Source organism: Trachurus trachurus (assembly GCF_905171665.1).
Source record: "Trachurus trachurus genome assembly, chromosome: 12".
Lineage (NCBI taxonomy): Eukaryota > Metazoa > Chordata > Actinopteri > Carangiformes > Carangidae > Trachurus > Trachurus trachurus.
In genome coordinates, this window is record NC_139908.1 from 8,361,267 (window position 1) to 8,378,985 (window position 17,719).

At 43.1% G+C, this 17,719-nt stretch overlaps 1 protein-coding gene across 2 annotated transcripts in view; it reads right to left on the reverse strand.

Annotated features, from left to right (window-relative positions):
• rapgef1b (Rap guanine nucleotide exchange factor (GEF) 1b) overlaps window positions 1-11,785 on the reverse strand; it is a 49,619-nt gene extending 37,834 nt beyond the window's left edge. For both annotated transcript variants that reach the window (XM_083983565.1, XM_083983564.1), the window contains exon 1: window positions 11,476-11,785. In XM_083983565.1, coding sequence (XP_083839691.1) covers window positions 11,476-11,503 — 28 coding nt within the window. In that variant the 5' untranslated portion in view covers window positions 11,504-11,785. The remainder of the gene's footprint in view (window positions 1-11,475) is intronic.
• Between the last annotated feature and the right edge of the window lie 5,934 nt (window positions 11,786-17,719).

Consider the following 17,719-nt stretch of genomic DNA (forward strand, 5'->3'; position numbering starts at 1 on the left):
GGGCAGCAGGACAAGCACACGTGACTGAGGTAGGGCTGAAAAGTGGGAAATCTCACAACACACACACACTTACACACCATCCTGGGTACCCCTCCTGTTCCTTCCCCCCTGACGCCGAGGCCACTGGCACGATTTCCTGTCCCTTGTCTCCATCATTGCGAGCCGCTCCCTCTTTTCTGGACAAGCCTCAGAGTCCACAGCCACAGACTAGTACATCTGTTTCTATACAACCTCCCTTGTCTAACAACCTTTCCTCACCTAAACAGTGCCCAGCCTCTCAAAAAGCTCATAACTACTCGGCGCAACCACTCAACACACAAACACCCTCAAAGCAGTCTGATCCTTCAAGTGACCTTCTGGCTACAGCGGTTTACTGCATTTTTTAGCATTCCATTTAAAGCTCGCTTTCCTGAACCGAACGTTTCAGCGCAGCGCGAGGCAAGACCGACAGCAGGGAGCAGGTTCACCTTGGGTGAAACCAATAGACTAAAGAACCACAAAGTGCTATAAATACCCGGCTTGTCAGTATCTCTAACATCAAGCGGCACCAGAACAGAGGCACTGCGACAGCTAAAAAAACCCTGTGATCTGCTCTAGATGAATTCAAGGGTTTCTCAGTGAACGGCAGCTGTTTGGCAAGAAAGCACGAGGCAAACAGGCACTATAAAGCACTTCAGATAGGAGACTGATCCTACACACACAGACAAACAGCCACGAGAGAACCAATCACTTCACTGCCTGAGTACAAGACAGAGACAGATACAGAGAAGCATAAGCAGCGACCGCGCGCTTGTGAGTAAATGGCCTGGAGCGGCGGGGAGTGGTACCACTCTCCCCGTGTTCGAGTGCTGTACAAAGCTGATCTTGTCTGTATACAGCTGGCTACTTGTCATCCTCTTGACACTTTGTGGCGAAAACACAGCACTGGACAAGGCTGACAGACAGATGCCACATAATACATCACATATTGCAGTTTTCAAAATGCGCTCTGGCAAAAAAAAACACAACAAAAAAGAAACTCTCTGCATCTGAATTGTTTCACGGCTTCTTAAAAATAGAGCTAGGATGACAGATGTGTCTGTCGCAAAGAACACAACTCGCCCTTGTACAGTCACTTATAATTAGGCAGTGGTTGTTTAAACTATGCCGGCAGTGAATAATCAACCAAGCACTGAAATAACTTCACAGTTCCTTTTTTTAATGACCAGACACGCAAACAAACAATACAACAAACATGTATTGAACATGAATGGATCGGTATTATCAAATGCTTTCCATTTCCCCTTGCAGAATTTTAAATGTATTATTTCTGAGCTGAGCATGTCACGCATATGAAATGAAATTGCTTTGAGATTGTAATTTTCTTTTTTTTTTTGGTTTGGTTTGCTATTTCTCCACATGAAACAGCGTGTCAGGGCAGGATATAAAGTTGGGAGGAGCGAAGACGAAGATGAGGATCACTTGGGATCAGTTCAGTCTTCCTCTTTGTTTTTACAACTGTTTTCATCAGTGGCAGCAGATTTACTCTTGATATCATAATGATTATCTAGAAAAGCTGTGCATATTACATTATGCAGCGGCGTTGAACGAATGAAAGAAAAAAGTTGTGTCAACATAACTAACTAGCTATCATCTTCCAGGATTTTATTGATCGACTGATGTCCATGGCTTCTGCAGCAGACCTGCCGAACAACTCTGCACACTTTATTTCTTCTAAGTCTACAATAAAAACTTCTAACGCGTGTATACATTTACATTTATATTCAACCAGAAATAGTACTTGGAGACCCTTTAAAACACATCTGGTACTATAAAACAATCCATTCTGTGCATTTGATGTGCCTCACTGCTGTTTTAATAAAGAAAAAAAAAGCCAGATTGTGTGTGATATAACTGAAAACAATGACACATTCCTCACCTCCACAGGGAGATGAGGTCTATAAAGAGAAACATTTTGCATGATGAAGCAATTGCAAAAATGTCCTATTCACATCTTTTTCTCCAGCTCCAGGTGTAAGTGGTCAACAAATGCTGTTGCTGTTGTTGTTGGAGAACTTTTCAACCAACTGTGGAATATAAAACATCTGCTTGCATTTACAGAATGAACAATGAAAGATTTGTGGATTTTTACACAATGTTTATAAATCTTCACTGTAAAACCTTGGAAACCTTTTTGTGATTTTAACAGCAAACTTCTTCAAAATGCAATGGAAGTGGAATAGAAAACATATGAAAAATAAATAATAATAGGTATTGAGGGTACTTTTCTTTTCCAGTTTGACCTCCTCTGCTGCAAGTTCATTAATTGTGAAAGGCAGCAGCAGCTCCATCTACTCTGGCAAAGTATTTTGGAACCTCATAAACCCACAACGTTGCATATTTTATTACTATTTTAAAAACATATTCTCTCATTCATTTCGTGTGAGGAGGAGGAGGAACATCCAGGAGGAGGAAGTGGGTCAGTGAGGGCTGACGCACTCAAACAGAAAGTCCACATTCTGCCCACGGGGCCATATAGGCTGGACCACAGTCACCGACACAACATACACCAACATGAATGCATGTCACATAGCGTTTGTGTATATAATATCAAACTAAAATATGCAGATTCATCCTTGTGCCCAAACAGGAGCAAACACACACACACACATACACACAAACCCACAAATACACACTCGCATCTGCCTTGACAACAACGATGACTTGTGTTGCAAGCAATGTCAACTTCTCTCTTCATTCCTGATTTAGACTGGAATCGGAAACTGGCAGCAACTGTGGGACATCCCCTTCATTGTATGCCAGCTCCCTGACCCAGCCATGCCACCCGGGGGTCTGAATGATTTGACACACTCAACACAAGCGCGCTCACACGGGCACAACTTGACATAAAAGGCCCTGGTTCCCCACACTTTACCTCAGACATTGAGACTATTGCTTTCAGTAACCAAGGCCACTCGCTCATCATTTCTGCTTCCTCTCCTGCTGCTCTTTTTTTGCACTGGCTGCTTAGAAAACTGTACATTTCTTTTTCTTCACTCTCAGTGATGGTCATTATTGTATCTGTGAGTGCATTAAATAACAAGGCAGGCACTATACCGGGTTTCCATCAGATTGACACAAATATAAGCATGTTGAAACTGGACTGCAATCAAACACACTGCAAAACAGGAATTGAAAGGAAAACGCCATTGGAAACCTTGCTAAAAGGTTTCAGATGTGAATCTCAGTCACGTTACTTCCCATTAACAACTGATTTACAGTTATCCTACCAGGTGTAGGTAAAGACAGAAGAAGGCTTTGAATGTCCAGGAGCTACTGAGTCCGTCCCTTTGTTTGATTTAAAGAGGAACTATGCAGGATTTGTATCTTAATTATGCTAAATTTTCACCTTGATTTAACACCTTTAGAGTAATTGTGATGGTTTAATTAATGCCTTAACTTGAAACGAGGGAAAATGGAGGCTCTCTGCCTTCCACGTGCGTGTCACTTCTTGCGTCTCTTGGCTGAAAAACAACTTTGCGGTGTCCCTACTCTCATTCCTGCTCAACGCGACACAAACGCGCCCCGTAACCCATAATCTCTTGTTTATGACAGATTAAATTACACAGATATACATGCCGTAACATCGTATATGATATATAACGTTATCGACTACTGCTCAATTGATTTATTTCTTGCCGGCTTTGTTGTAAACAAATGCACATGGCCAGGAGGAGGGTTAGAAAATCAGCGGGAAAGCGACCGGACTTGCATAGTTCCTCTTTAACTTTATACTGCATCAGACTTGATTTATACGATCGACACCTGAGGTTTGGGAAAGTTATATTCAATCTTCTGTGTGTAAAGAGACAAAGATTCAATAGAGAAGCTGTAATTAGTTCACACAGCTGCATCCCAAGATCCATGTTTTGATTAACAAGTTGCGATTCGTCATGCATGTACATTTAACCACGAGCCTGCACTTAAAAACAATGTGAGCACAAAGATAGAAAGTCTTCCCAATCTGTCTGGATCAAACCTGCCACATGATCTACGGCTGTTCTCGACTGGGAGGTTGTGTCCCACCGAGAGGAGAACAGAGAGTCGTCTTCAGCGTTTAGCAAAATAACCGATGACAAAACGCACCAGGAATTGCATCGATTGCGCAGACGGGGGACATCCTCATCAGACGGGCCGTGTGGAAACCACCTTTGACAGAAACTTGACTGTGAGCATTAAAAATATCCACAGAGACTACCGCATTTATATCTATTTATGTCACATAGTCGTTTACGGTCTTCGTGATTGAAAGGTTGAATGAATTATCTTTATTCACATGACATTTTAACAGCCAAGCCATCTCTTCTGTGCATTGGAAGCACACACACAAACAGGCAGTGTTGTCAAAGTAAAAGCCTCCCTGCTGTCATACGATGAAAGTGTGGGCGATGCCTACGTAACCTCACATTTACATTTTAAACTTAAAAAGGTCCCAGAATTAGAGTCTTAGCTTTTAACTCTTATTAAGGATATTTAAATGCCACGTTAAATGGAAATGTGTGATATTGCCGGTAATTCTTTGCATGCAGCATATGATTTCGTTACTTAGTTTGCTGCATGAATTAGAGGAAGGTGTGGTTTTGTTATTTGGAGAATGTAGAGGAGACAAACAGGGCAACATCGGACCTATTTCAAGTAATATGGAGAAGCCATGTTCTCTTTTACAGTGTCACCACATGTTTATTTTAATCTGGACCTGTGTGTCTTGATGGGATAGTGATGGAGGCCACCAAGTGTGGGTTTATCCCCCAAACCCCTCCCGACTGGCTACCCCCCCTATATCCTTGTGTAAAGCCCTGATGGACAAGTCATCTGTCCCACCTGTCCATCTGTTTGAAAAACACATGACTCACACTAACCGTACCTAATGAGGGACATCACAGCTACTGAGACCGGGGAGGACAGGCTACAAGACAGAAACCCACCCACACAGACGCTGAGTCTTACTTGCCTGCTGGAGGAAAATGCACTGATTTATTAGGCTGAGCACAACACCCACTGTGTGTTTTCAAAACAAAGTATTATAAGGCATTTGGCTCTGTATAATTACACAATGATGGACTCAACCATTTTGACTTTAGAGTCTCGGTGTGATACTAGCTCACCAGGGTGGATGTGATCAAACAACTTAACAAGAGAAGCACAGGCCCACTCCAAACATTAATAAAGGAAATAGTGTGTTAACCCCAACATGTGGGTCAACAAACAAGCTCAGCTACCATGGTGAAGCAAGGAAGGGCGCGTGGACTTAAGATACCGAGATTACGGCCGCACAGTGTAACCAATACAAGTTTTTTTTGGTATTGTGTAACCAGGATTAGGAACAGGGCATGCAGGCACACGGGCATGCCCTCACCTGATGACGTAAGATTAGACTAGCTACGGCATCCGTCTATGAACTTGAGAGATGATAAGGCAGACGCTGTGCAGCCTGTGATGGAAGCCTGCGGCCCCGCGGCGCGGAGCAGCCTCCCCGGGCTGGGTCCACCCAAGATTTCGGCAGAGCAAATGAGCACCTTCCATAAAGCCACACGACACAAAAAGCACAGCGAGGAATGTCCCCTACATTTCATTCTGCCAGTGAGCCTATTTCACATTAAAGCTCCAAAACTGGAAACAGATTGCAACAGCAGCATTAAACAAAGTACACCCCTCCTGCAAAAAACAATGCAAGTATGCATGTATTTGTGAAGAAACTGTTGAATAAATGCATCGTGTGCACACGGTGAGACTTCTGTAACCAGCTTCTCCTGCAACTGAGCAAGTCAAACAGAGCCCTGTGCTTTATGATCATTTTTAGCAGCAAGTACAGTTTCACAATCCCAGCCTGTTGTTCTTCTGACTTGTTTAAAAGCAGTGCTCTTTAAATGGTGGAGGAAAACACAGGATATCAAACAGCTATATCCACTCTCCTCGTTGTTAGTGTTACCACATTAAATACCCAAACCAACAATCCTGCTCCTCCAGAGCCCAGACCCTGTTTAGTTAATAGCAATGGACTGATGTCAGCATCAATAACAAAGTAGGAAGCACTGACTGAACCAATAGCTAGCATTGCTGTTACTTTCAACCACACACACATCAGGAGGAGTACTGTATGTTTTACCTGTGTCCTCATCTAGATCCCCTTGCAGAGAGGAGTCTGTGTCCTCTGAGGAGGCCTGGCTCCTCCAGCTTATGTTGCCCATCCAAGAGACCTGGATTCAATCCACACAGCTACTAGTCCGGAGGGCTGAACGTGACTGTCACACTTTTTTTTTGTAATAATGAACCCTTGTTGGTCAAGCGGACATTTTCACAGCTATCACTCAATTGCACTGCTGAGAGTTAGTCACAGACAGATCAGTCCACATGGTCATCCTTGCTTGACTCAGCCACGTTACACAGCAACTTCAGAGGAAAGATCCACAAATAGCACGGACAAAAAGCAAGAGGAACTGAAAGCTAAAAAAGTTTTTTTTTTTTGTTTTAAATATATTTCCTCTCATGAATGTCTTTTAAATACAGCAAGAATCACATAATTGTGGCCACAACATCTGAGGTGAAGCGGTTTGGGTTGTCATCAGTGGTTCTGGAGAGAGTCCAACCCACAGTTATCTGGAGTGAGGATGCACTGAACAGTCGCTGCTAGTAACTGAGCAGGCCACCTGCGGGAATAAATGACCTGCTCTCTGGTGTGTGAGCCAACACACAGCGGTAAAATCAAGCGAAGCATCGTCTTTGACGAAGACGAAGCTCTCTGAGGGGGGAAAAGGTCTCAGGAGCACGGATGGAAGCAGCAGAGATGAATACGACCTGTAAATGGAAGTCGGATTGAATTACACGTGAGATCTCCAAAAACAATCTCTGTTGAAGATGTTAAAGGTGGAACGGCCTTGAAAATCTTCATGTTACCGAGACCCGATAGCCGCCGCAGACAGCCATCCGTTCCCCGTCCATAGCCTCGGTCCGGCAAATTACGCAACGTGCAATCCATCCATTTCTCTCCCTGATTCTCCCTCTGCCTGAAGACTAGTTTCCCATCGGTTTGCTACCTTTTCTCCACCCTCTTCGCCTCCCTAAGCTCTATTCCATGCCTCTTTTTGCTTTCCCATGCACAGCACACACACAAAAAAACTAATTACAACACAAGTAAACCTATATGGGAGCAGCAAGCCTCTCATTCTGTGGGAGAGGGAGGGTGAAATGCTTGCTGCCATCAAACCTCAAAATTGCAGCATGTCAAACCGAGACCATGGCTTTGCCCTATGCAACAGTAGGATCACTCATCAGCAATGTGCACAGACCTAATCGTCCGGGGAACCCTTTTGTAATCATGACTGCTTTAGCTCTTGCTCAGAGTTTTGGTGACTAAGGCATGTGGGGCTTTGCTATTTCTGTACATCAGACAAGAAAGATATTTCAGTCTAAAGTGATGCAGTAACCACTTAGCAAACACAAAGCCGTGAAATTGACTTACACTAGTTAACTGTAGGAATGCTTGATACACAGATATGCGCTCTGTCGCTGTGCAGGGAGGGGGGGAAGGGAATCTAAATTAAGGAACCGATGGATCAGTTCTGCTGTAGCTGGCTACTACTATTGACCGTCTACTAAAAGAAGAGTCTACAGGCTAATTATATAACACTGTGTGCTACTCCCACAGCTTTGTTAACCAACACTAACATGCCAAAACTGTTGTGTCGCAATCCAGGTCTCTGGGCAAGCGAGGACATTCGAATTTTGCAACTGCGATAATACAAAAATAAAACCTTAATTGTGGCTTATTTCTTTTAGTCCTGGAATTGTGTCTTTAGATGTGTTTTTTTTACTGTAAAGTTGACCAGATGGATACATAAAACACACACTAGGGTGGCATATGAAGGCACAATATCCATGTATAAGCACTAAAATGTAAATATGAGCCAACTCAAGTCACAGTGCAGTACTTTGTCAACACAGTGTGCAACAAGACACCAGAAACCTGATATTTAAAACATCTACTTATTCCCAGAATAACACGTATTCTGCCCACAAGGAACAGCTATAATTGTTCCGAGTAGGAGTCAGTCAAGATATTCAATTTTACATTTGTGTAAATGAGGCACTGACTCTACAGGAAGGTCTTCCTGTTAAGTGGGTGATGCTAAAGGTGTTTGCTTGCTTCACTTAAACTTTGTGTCAACTTTTCCAAATTAAAATCCGCCCGTGTCACCAATGATAACGCCTGTTTCAAGGGTGTGGTGTTTAATGTGTCACTGGCAACTGGAACTGCAACACTTGAAATCAGTCCAGACTGTCTAATTAGGTCATTTTTTATTTCATATAGCCTAAAGTCAGCACAGTCAAACTGGTTCTACACATGTTTGAAAAATGCATCCTACCCAGTTTTGACCTCCAGTCATAAGAGCTGCTAATTTGCTGACACGGAGCTACATGGATAGTTATTTAACACACAATTTAATACGTGTAAAGACATGTCTAGTCAACTTGTGTTCAGGTTGAGTATACCATCCTACTCATTTCTCTGTCTAATTATTCAGACAGCCCTCCTTTCTCAATCCATTTACACAACTCAAAAACAGTGCACTAAGTGTGAACTCAAGTGACAAATAACAACATACACTCCCATATTTCCAGTCTTCTCCACCCTCTTCTACTTTCTCTGAGGAAAGCATTTAGATGTGAGTTTTGTTGCCTGCTGCTGCTGTTAGCTTTTTGGGGCAACACCAGCACAGACACCGAATCTGTTTATGGATTACAGTTTGAGCTGCTTGACTGATGAGGTCATGTGGGTGCGTATATACACAGAATGGGGTTCAGTCGGTGTTAAAAGAGACACACAAACCCCACCCACATGAATCCCCCCCTGGGAAGTGACATCCTAAATGAAGGGATACACATTGGGGGGTGCAGAGGCAACTTGAAACAGGTAACGCTGCGTCAGTGTTTACCCCCTAAGAGAGGACAAGTCGGTGACAGCAGGACACTGTATCCATGGTGATTAGGGAGTATGATGATGATGCAGCTACTGAGCCTGCAAGACACATTATCCTCAACTCTCCTGTTGAAGCTTGGTGTTTATCTGTACACTGTTAGATCTACTTTATTTCTGTGTTATGGTATGGTATTTATTTGAATGGGACATCTTGGCAGCATCAAATCCCATGACTACATCCATGTGCAGGAATTCCTACTTACAGACGTGAACTTAATTTTGCTTTCTCCAAATCTTTTCCCCGTTTAATTTTGCTCCTCGAGGCACCAGTGAATTAATCTCCTTCTGTCAAGGTCTAAAAACTGGTCCCCTTACAGTGGAGTCTCCACAGCCTAAACCCACTTAGACAACATGCTCCTCTTAAAACCATCTATTTCCCACCAATCCTTACACTCAAGCTTTCTCTCTCTGAGGAAAAGGCTTAACGGGCTGACACTGAAGTTATGCCTGCTACACGGTTTTTCAGTGCTGCCACGAGTCCCCAGCGTCGACCCCTCTTTCCATTTCACTGACAGCCAGCATAGCGTGTCCTCTGGGGACATATCTGGGATCAATGGGTACATGAGAGCAGAGACAACAGGCACAACAAGTGACCCAGTAAACACAACTAGGATCCATAGGGGGGGGGAGCTGGGCCACATGAGGGAGTTGATGCAGGAGTAAAAACTGATGGATTGGGTCTATATACTGTATTTAACTTATCACTGAACCAGATTCTACAAAAGAAAAAAGAAAAAAACTACACAGTCTCTGAGTTTTCATTTAGCTGTGACCATATGTAGTCATCTGTCTGCAAGACACGAAAGGAATCGGAAACTTTTACGCCTATGAAGAATGACTGAGCTAGTGGTGGATGACACTCCCTCCCCGCCTGTTACTGGGAGCTGTGTGCCCGTGTGTGTGTGTGTGTGTGTGTGTGTGTGTTTGTGTGAGTCTGTGTGAGTGTGTGTTAGTGAGGGTGTGTAGTCCATTTACTGCAGGCATCACCGGACAGGACTGTATGTGGGAGACAGCTGGTGGAATGGGATGCAAGTGTAGCTGGCGGGTATAAAGTTTCCTTCCAAAGGCATACATACATACCGGAGACCACCCTGTTCCCCCCCCTCCACTCACCCACCCTCCTCCCCATACTCCTCACTCAGTGTGCTTCTCCCTGCAGTGCTTTATTCCTCTTTTTTTTCACTATTATTAAAGCTGCGTGCATGCAAAAATGAACGACGCCGGTAGAAGACGTAACGCAAAAAAAAAAAAAAAAAAATGCCACGTGCACAACGTTGAAATCAACACAACACAAAAAATACACACCACAGTCCTGGGCGTGAACGCAACGCAATGCATTACAACTCCTCCACACAGTGCTGCCTGCTGCTCCCCAGCTCCACTCACTCACTGCTGGATAACAACGCAGCTAGCGCTACTAGCTCAGAAAAGCTAACATTGAGCTACCGCTGCTGCTGTGCTGTTAGCAACCGTTGCTAACCGATTTCTAACGGTCAAATATTTAAAAACAGAAAAAACAAGCACGAGCTCTGTGTGTTTATCTGTTTCTCTAGCTGAAAAATGGTCATTTCGGAGTAAAAAGCTGGTGTGTTTGGGTTTTTTCTGTTTTTTCTTTTTGTTTTTTTTGGAGGGGGGGGCTTTGATTTAACGTTAGCGGTGCTCTCTCAAACAATCACTACAAACCAGTGGTGTAGTCTGTGATACTCAGGTATAACGTTAACTTACTCAGTTATACCCATTGAAAATGCATTAACGTTTCAGTTCACCCACTACAGCAAAACTATCTATGTAATATGGGTATGAACAATGTATCCACCTAAAAATAAAGCAGTATATACCCACCACTACACCAAATCAGACTACACCACTGCCACAAACCATGGTATATTTACGCTGGGAGGGAGTGAACGGTGAAATGCCGGTGAGGTGAGGTGAAGTGCCATGTAAGCTAGCTTTATAATGATAGCACATTTTTTGTTTAAATGGTATTTTCTAGCCCACGACATCTATCTATCTATCCATCTATCTGGTCAAATCACTGGTGGTGGAGTAGTAGTAACAACAACAACAACGTGATTGGTTTTAGTAGTCACTTTTAAGCAGAAATCTCCTTTTTTAAGTCAGCATGAGGTTAAAAAAGACACATAAAAAAAGCCATTTGCTACCAGCTAGTACCAGCTAACTGATAACGGCGGCGTCGCTTTTCTTATTTTATTTTAACTGGGCAACAACAGCCGAGAAAGAAAAAAAAGAACAATAATCCATAAGGCCCCAATTAAAAAAAACACCATTTACATTGAACACGTTCGTTTTCTGTAGCTCCGTTAAAGCAAAAAAAGGGGATCAGTCCACTCCACACACCCCGAATTTGGACCCCGTGTGAGGGGGAGACACCGTAACCGTTATCCGGTCCCCTGAGCTGGGGCAGTGTGGTAGTCGTCTAGCCGGGCAGGACTTACCTTGCTTGCTCTCTATTTTTCCCGACATTTTCGTAGCCAGCCCAGCCAGCAGCTGTGATCCCACTCGAAAACGTTAGCTACAACAAGACGAGCCTCGCCGTGTAGTCTCTCCTCCCGGGGCCGATTATTCCCTCATTTTTTCCAACATACTGTTCTTGTTGTGTCCATGAGACGATCTCGATGTTGTTGATGATGATGATGATTCCGCTGTGATATATTTATAGGCAGGCGCACACATTGGTACGGTCAAAAACTGTCTCAGTCCGTCTCCGGGTAATTTTCACTGGATACACACACACACACACACACAGTCACCCGCCACACACACACATACACACGTTAGTGTCTTGAACCTAGACTGGGAGCAATGGAGGGAGCGTTCATTCAGTATAACAGCGCCCCCTTGCGTCAGGAATTAGTCACAGCATCTGTCAACAAGGGGATGGGCGTGTTTCAATTTCAATTCACAGAGTTGTAACTAACCCGAGTGTTTTGTCTGTCTGTCTGTCTGGGTTGCATTCACACACACAGCTTGCAAGTGTTTTGTGAAAATAATTGTGTATATTTTTATTCTTTATATTATTTAGTGTGTAGTTAATTCTGTTAAACACCCAAAGACAACAGTAAACCTTACTGTAGCACTGATTTATTATAGGATATTACCTTCTTTGTGCTGCTCTATCTATCTCTATCTATTGTTATACATCGAAATGTGAATTATTATTATTATTATATTTGTATGTATTGTTATTCTATCTTATCTTATTTTATTCTGTTCTTCTATTTTTATTTTATTTTATTTTATTTTATTTTATATTATTTTATTTTATTTATTTATTTAGGGAGGACAGTGCACATTAATAAACATATCTGTAAAAGTGCCAGGGTTAGCCAAAAGACTGTAGTCCTCCTGGCTAGGTGTTAAAAGCCATTAAAATGAACAACAAGGACACAAGGAACATAATTCATAAAAACAGGAAACACAAAAATCAGTGCACGAATAGAACCTATCCAAACAGAAATCGGCAGATAATGACACTAAAATAAGAGACAATTAACATGACACTACTAAAAACCAAAACAACAGATAGTAATACAAAAAAACAACAACAACAACAAAAACAGGATGTATAGTGCAATTAAATAAATTTGGGTGAGATGAACTGTTAAGGATGGATAAATGAGATGGAGGTTCAGTAATCATATTTTATTTAGCCTATCTATGTATATCTCACATTGTGTTGATTTTTCTTTTACTATTCAGGAGTTTGTAACAAAGAAAAATTTCTCCCCGGGGATCAATAAAGTAATTCAGTCAGTGTCTCTGACCAAAGGCACTGGCTCAAGATCTGGAGTTGGTCCCCGGGCGCCGCGCTGTGGCTGCCCACTGCTCCTCAGGGATGGGTTAAATGCAGAGAAAGAATCTCACTGTACAAGCTGCATATGTGACGAATAAAGTACATTTACCTTATCTTTTGAATCTGAATCTGAATCTGAATTGTGTTGTTTATCTGTTTATTCTGTCTGTTTAGTTCATGTGTGTACAAGTGTTTTATGTTTTATTTATTATGTCACTTATTTACATGTTAGTCACTGTATAAAGACTGAAGTCAAGACAAAATGTATATGTAATAAGCTTTAAAAGCATTTTGTATCTTTTATATACTGTATATGTATGTAGTAGTTTTGGTAATATTTATATGTAAGTGGACTAAGGCTACACAATTAATTGCAAAGTAAAAATCAGAATATGGCCAAGTGTAATATCCAAATTGCAGGATGTTATGTTGCTACAAGGACGCCCTGGCCAACAAATATCACATCATCAGTTATATAACTTTTTCCAGTGAAAATGTAAACTGAAATCGCAGTCACTGCATCTTGGCTGTCGTATGTGTACGCATTGATGCATATAGATTTTTAAACAAACAAGCAAAATCAGAGATGTTATATAATCTGGTTCATGTCGCATTTCTGACATTATCACATGTATTACTCTTAATATAGCCTGGTTTTAAAAGAGCAGTCAAAGATATTTGCCTCAAGTTATGAGGCTGTCATTTTTTTTAATGTTTATTTTCATTCTGGAAAAAACACACAGCTGTCTTTCTGTCAATTTCCTTTTACATCCTCCATGTCTTGTTATTCTTCATACATAGAGGAGGATATCAGATAGACTGCGGTTGAGTTTCTTGGCTGTCAGCATCCTGTATCCACGGTTATTTCTCTATACACCAACTAAAAAGTTTTTCTTTCTACCTCCACACGCACCAAGTTGAACTATCCATCCTCCGAAAGTACCTTGGCACACACCGTGCAGCGTCTTCCTGGCAGTGTAATCGCCCTACTACATCTTCTTTCTAACAATATTGTTTTAGTCAACGCAGTTGTTCTTGAGCCAGACCCGAGCCCTTCACAGCTCTCCTGTGCCCTCTACAGATTAGCATCAAGGCTGGACCACTATTGTACATCCACATTCCAGGATGAAGGTATTTCCTCATCCACATACTCATGTGTGTACACTGATAAGACAACATGAGATTTTTCTCAGCCACTTGCCTATAACAGAGGGAGGTCAGCTCATCATTTATTTTTTTTTGCATGTTAACTTCCAGTATATGCAGGATGTCCTCTTGGAAAGTGAAAGCAACCAGATCTTGGATCACATCCCATCTCTTGCTTGATTGCGTAAACAAAACAGGAAAACTCATTAAATCAGCTCTGTGTTTTCATTGGCAAGAACGTTATTCTATTACATATTTTTCTTTAAATCTATTAACACTTTCTAACCCTAACCCTGTGTTTGAGAAATATCTTATTTGGAAATGTATTGTTAACTTTGTAGTTTAGTTTGACTTGGATTGTCATTACAAAGCATGTCAAGCCTTGTCCAACTCCACAGAGCCCCCTGTTGGATACTCTCACTGGATGCATTAAAAGCCAGCTGCATTACTTTTCCTCCCATCGACCATCCCACCGCTACTTCTTGTTTCTTCTGACAGGAATATTAAAGGAATGAGACAGAAGAGAAGAGGGAAGGATGGCTTCTTATTTAACCCTGATTTCAGCAAACTGCTGACTACAGCTTTTGCCTACTTAGTGCTGCACATTACCCCAGCCATTAAGGAGCAACCATCTAGATTATGTCTCTGGCATATCAAGACAAAGCAAGCATGCCCTGTCATCTTTTTATGAATAATTGATCTGACTGACAGAATGATCTACATTCCCTGAGTGATCTGGGTCAGCTTGTTCGCTTGCATTGCACTAGTGAAAGCAGAGGCATGTATTAAAATACTGAGATAAGGAGTTCATTATACTGTATGTTGTTGGATGCTCCTTTCATGCCCTGTGCATGTGCATGCTTACCTCATCATCAACTCTATTTAATCAGTTATCAAACGGAGGCCTTCAGAGTCAAGGGTTCATATTTACACTGGCTGTCATTATGCCTGCTCCCTTGTGCTCTTGCTTGCACAGCAGAAACCACACCCATATAACAAGTGCAAAGTGCTCGCTCTGTGTATGTGTGCGTTAGAGTGTGTGGGTGGAAGGGTAAGGAGTGGAAGGAGTGGAAGGAGTGGAATACCTTCCCTCAGGCTATGATAAAGTCACAGAAGGAAGACAATGAAGTCTAAAGCAGTGGCGGACTTGTCAGAGCAGGACAGGCCTCACAGCCGAGGCTGTTGTTCCTGTCTTGGCTTTCCTTGACAGGCTACATTTAACTGTAATTTGAATCAGCCCTGTTGTCGAAACCAAAGGTCATTTTCATGGTCTGGCTTCAAAATATCGGCTTCACAAGGCAGTGGGAGCCTCTGTGTCATTAAAGTCAGAGCCTTGTTAGCTCCTCTAATCAACAATACACAGTTAATTAGGGCCTGTTTTACACACTGCATGTGACAGGATTCAGTCTGACAACTGATTGATATTCATCGTTTTCATTTTGATTTTGTCATTCAGCTCCTTGCTGTTATCTGTTTGCTACTCACCACAGTACAAACCAAACGCTGTTCTACCCTGCGCCACACAGTGGTGCTCACGAACCACTGATCATTCCTGTGTCCTGAGGCTCAGCGTTATGCACCCACTAGTGCTTTCCACACATCAATGTATGGGCAGGTGGAGGGAGTGCTGATGAAATGTAATTTGAGAAGGATTAGCCTAATGTAACAGAGTCTGGCTTTACAGTGATGAAACTGCTGTTTTCTTGATGAGAAATGATAAAGTTGAGCTGATAGCAGGAATTTAGATTAGACTATGACAAGAAAAGTCAATACAAACACATGGGCCACTTCATTATATGAATAACAAGTTGTCATTTGCTTTATAACAAAGTCATGCAGCTGCTGCAGTGAAGCACTCCACTGAAACTGCAACAGATCATCCAAACAGCAATCAGGGGTCAATCAATCGCCATGATCAAATATTCAAGACCGAAATATTTAATGAATGTGGGAAGGTGTGCAGTGCAGTGGTGCACACTGGGACGTTTTTCACAATTGTGCTCAGAGTCTGATCAGGTTCTGCTTGTGGGCCGGATGCAGTTCACGGGAGACAGGGGCAAAGAGAGGAGAAGCGAGACAGTTTAGTTAGCTGAGAGTTGTCAGTGGGAGCTGGGAGAGAAGAACAGCGTTTGATCTCTGCGGTGGTGGGCGTGTGATGCAGAGCTCAAACACAGTTTAAGGCTCTGTTAACCTTGGCCAGCGGTCAGGCCCCTCCGTCTGTCTCACATCTGAGAGTTGGAGAAAGAGGGAGGGGATCAGCGTGGCTTAAACGACTGAATACATTTAACTGAGAAGGAGGGAAGAGATACCTACACAGCAATCTGGGTCCTCTTTGTTAACACACAATGGGGCTGATTTTTCAAGTGAGCTTTTCATGGTGGAATTAAAATGGATGGCTGGAGGTATCAGTGCGGGGGTTAGACACAAGTCAGGGGAGATGGAAGATGGGGAGGTGTTAGACGAAGAGGACAAGATGTCTAGGTCATAACCTACTCAATACTGCATGAGAATAGATCACTCTGTCACTGCCACAAACAAACACATGTTGACAAGGTCAGGAGAATTAGACGAGGGTCGCTGACAGGAACCACGGTGAAATATAAAGAAAGTTACTGTAAAAGTGTATACTGAAGCACATAAACGAACCAGGGCCGTATAGGGGAGACAATTCTAGGGGCCCAGCGCCCAGTAGGGCCCACAAAAAACCCCAGTCTAATCTTTGTATGACTGATTTATTCTGCATAAGACCCTGACTAATACTCATAGTAATGCTGCATAAGCATCAAAACAAAGTAGGCAAAATAAGAACTGACAATACATACGTACGTAGTCTAAGAAAAAAAGTGGAAAAGTCAGGGGGTAGGGGCCCACTTTAGTATTCTTTCAGGGGGCCTAGAATTCCTAGCAACGGCCCTGAAACGAACCATATGCTTTTCCAACAGCATTGAAGGTATTTATGCAGTAGTAGGCTTCCTGTGAGAAAGAAGGCCCCGTGTTTTGTAAACGTGTGTGCACATCCGTGGATGCATATACACACTCCAGCATGTAGGAATTATTTATGTGCTGAGACAGGCATTGTTGCGCTGCTCTTTGGAGCGCTACAGGGCGGCGGCCCCGGCTTTTGGAAAGCACAGCTGCCTGCCTTTCAAGACCGCTCCATCCCATCACCATGACAGTGAAGGTCTCACTCCCTAAACTCTCCCTCCTCCTCTATTGCTCTCTCTCCCCGCTCTCTCTCTCTATTTCTCGTGGTGCTTTCAAACTGCCGGGGGTCGACCTGTCTTCGTGGTGGGACCCTCCACTCCGCTGCGCCGGTCCCTCCAGTGCTTCCTGATTGACATTTAACTCGGAGGCCAGGGGTAAAGAGGAGCCAAAAGAGCATGAAATGAGCCAGGCCACGGGGGGTGCTCAGCGAGCCTGACCACTCCCTTTCTCACACCTCCACCTCCATTAGCCGCGCCGGGTCCCGAGGGGCGTGCAGGCGCCCCCTCAAGCCCGAGAGGTGAGCTCTTGACTCGGGGTGTAAAAGCACAAAGAGCACGGGAGTGTATAGGCCAACGCTGTGATGCAGTGACACAGAGAACAATTGCACTTCATTAGATTATCATCTTAGCAGTGAGCCTCAGCTTCCTTCCCACTCTCCACTTTAGAGGGCTAAATGTCAGTGTTCATCCTCTCCTTTATTCTGCTCAGCAGGTCGGAGCCATTTAATCTGTTTTTGAGGGTCTTGCTTCAGGGAC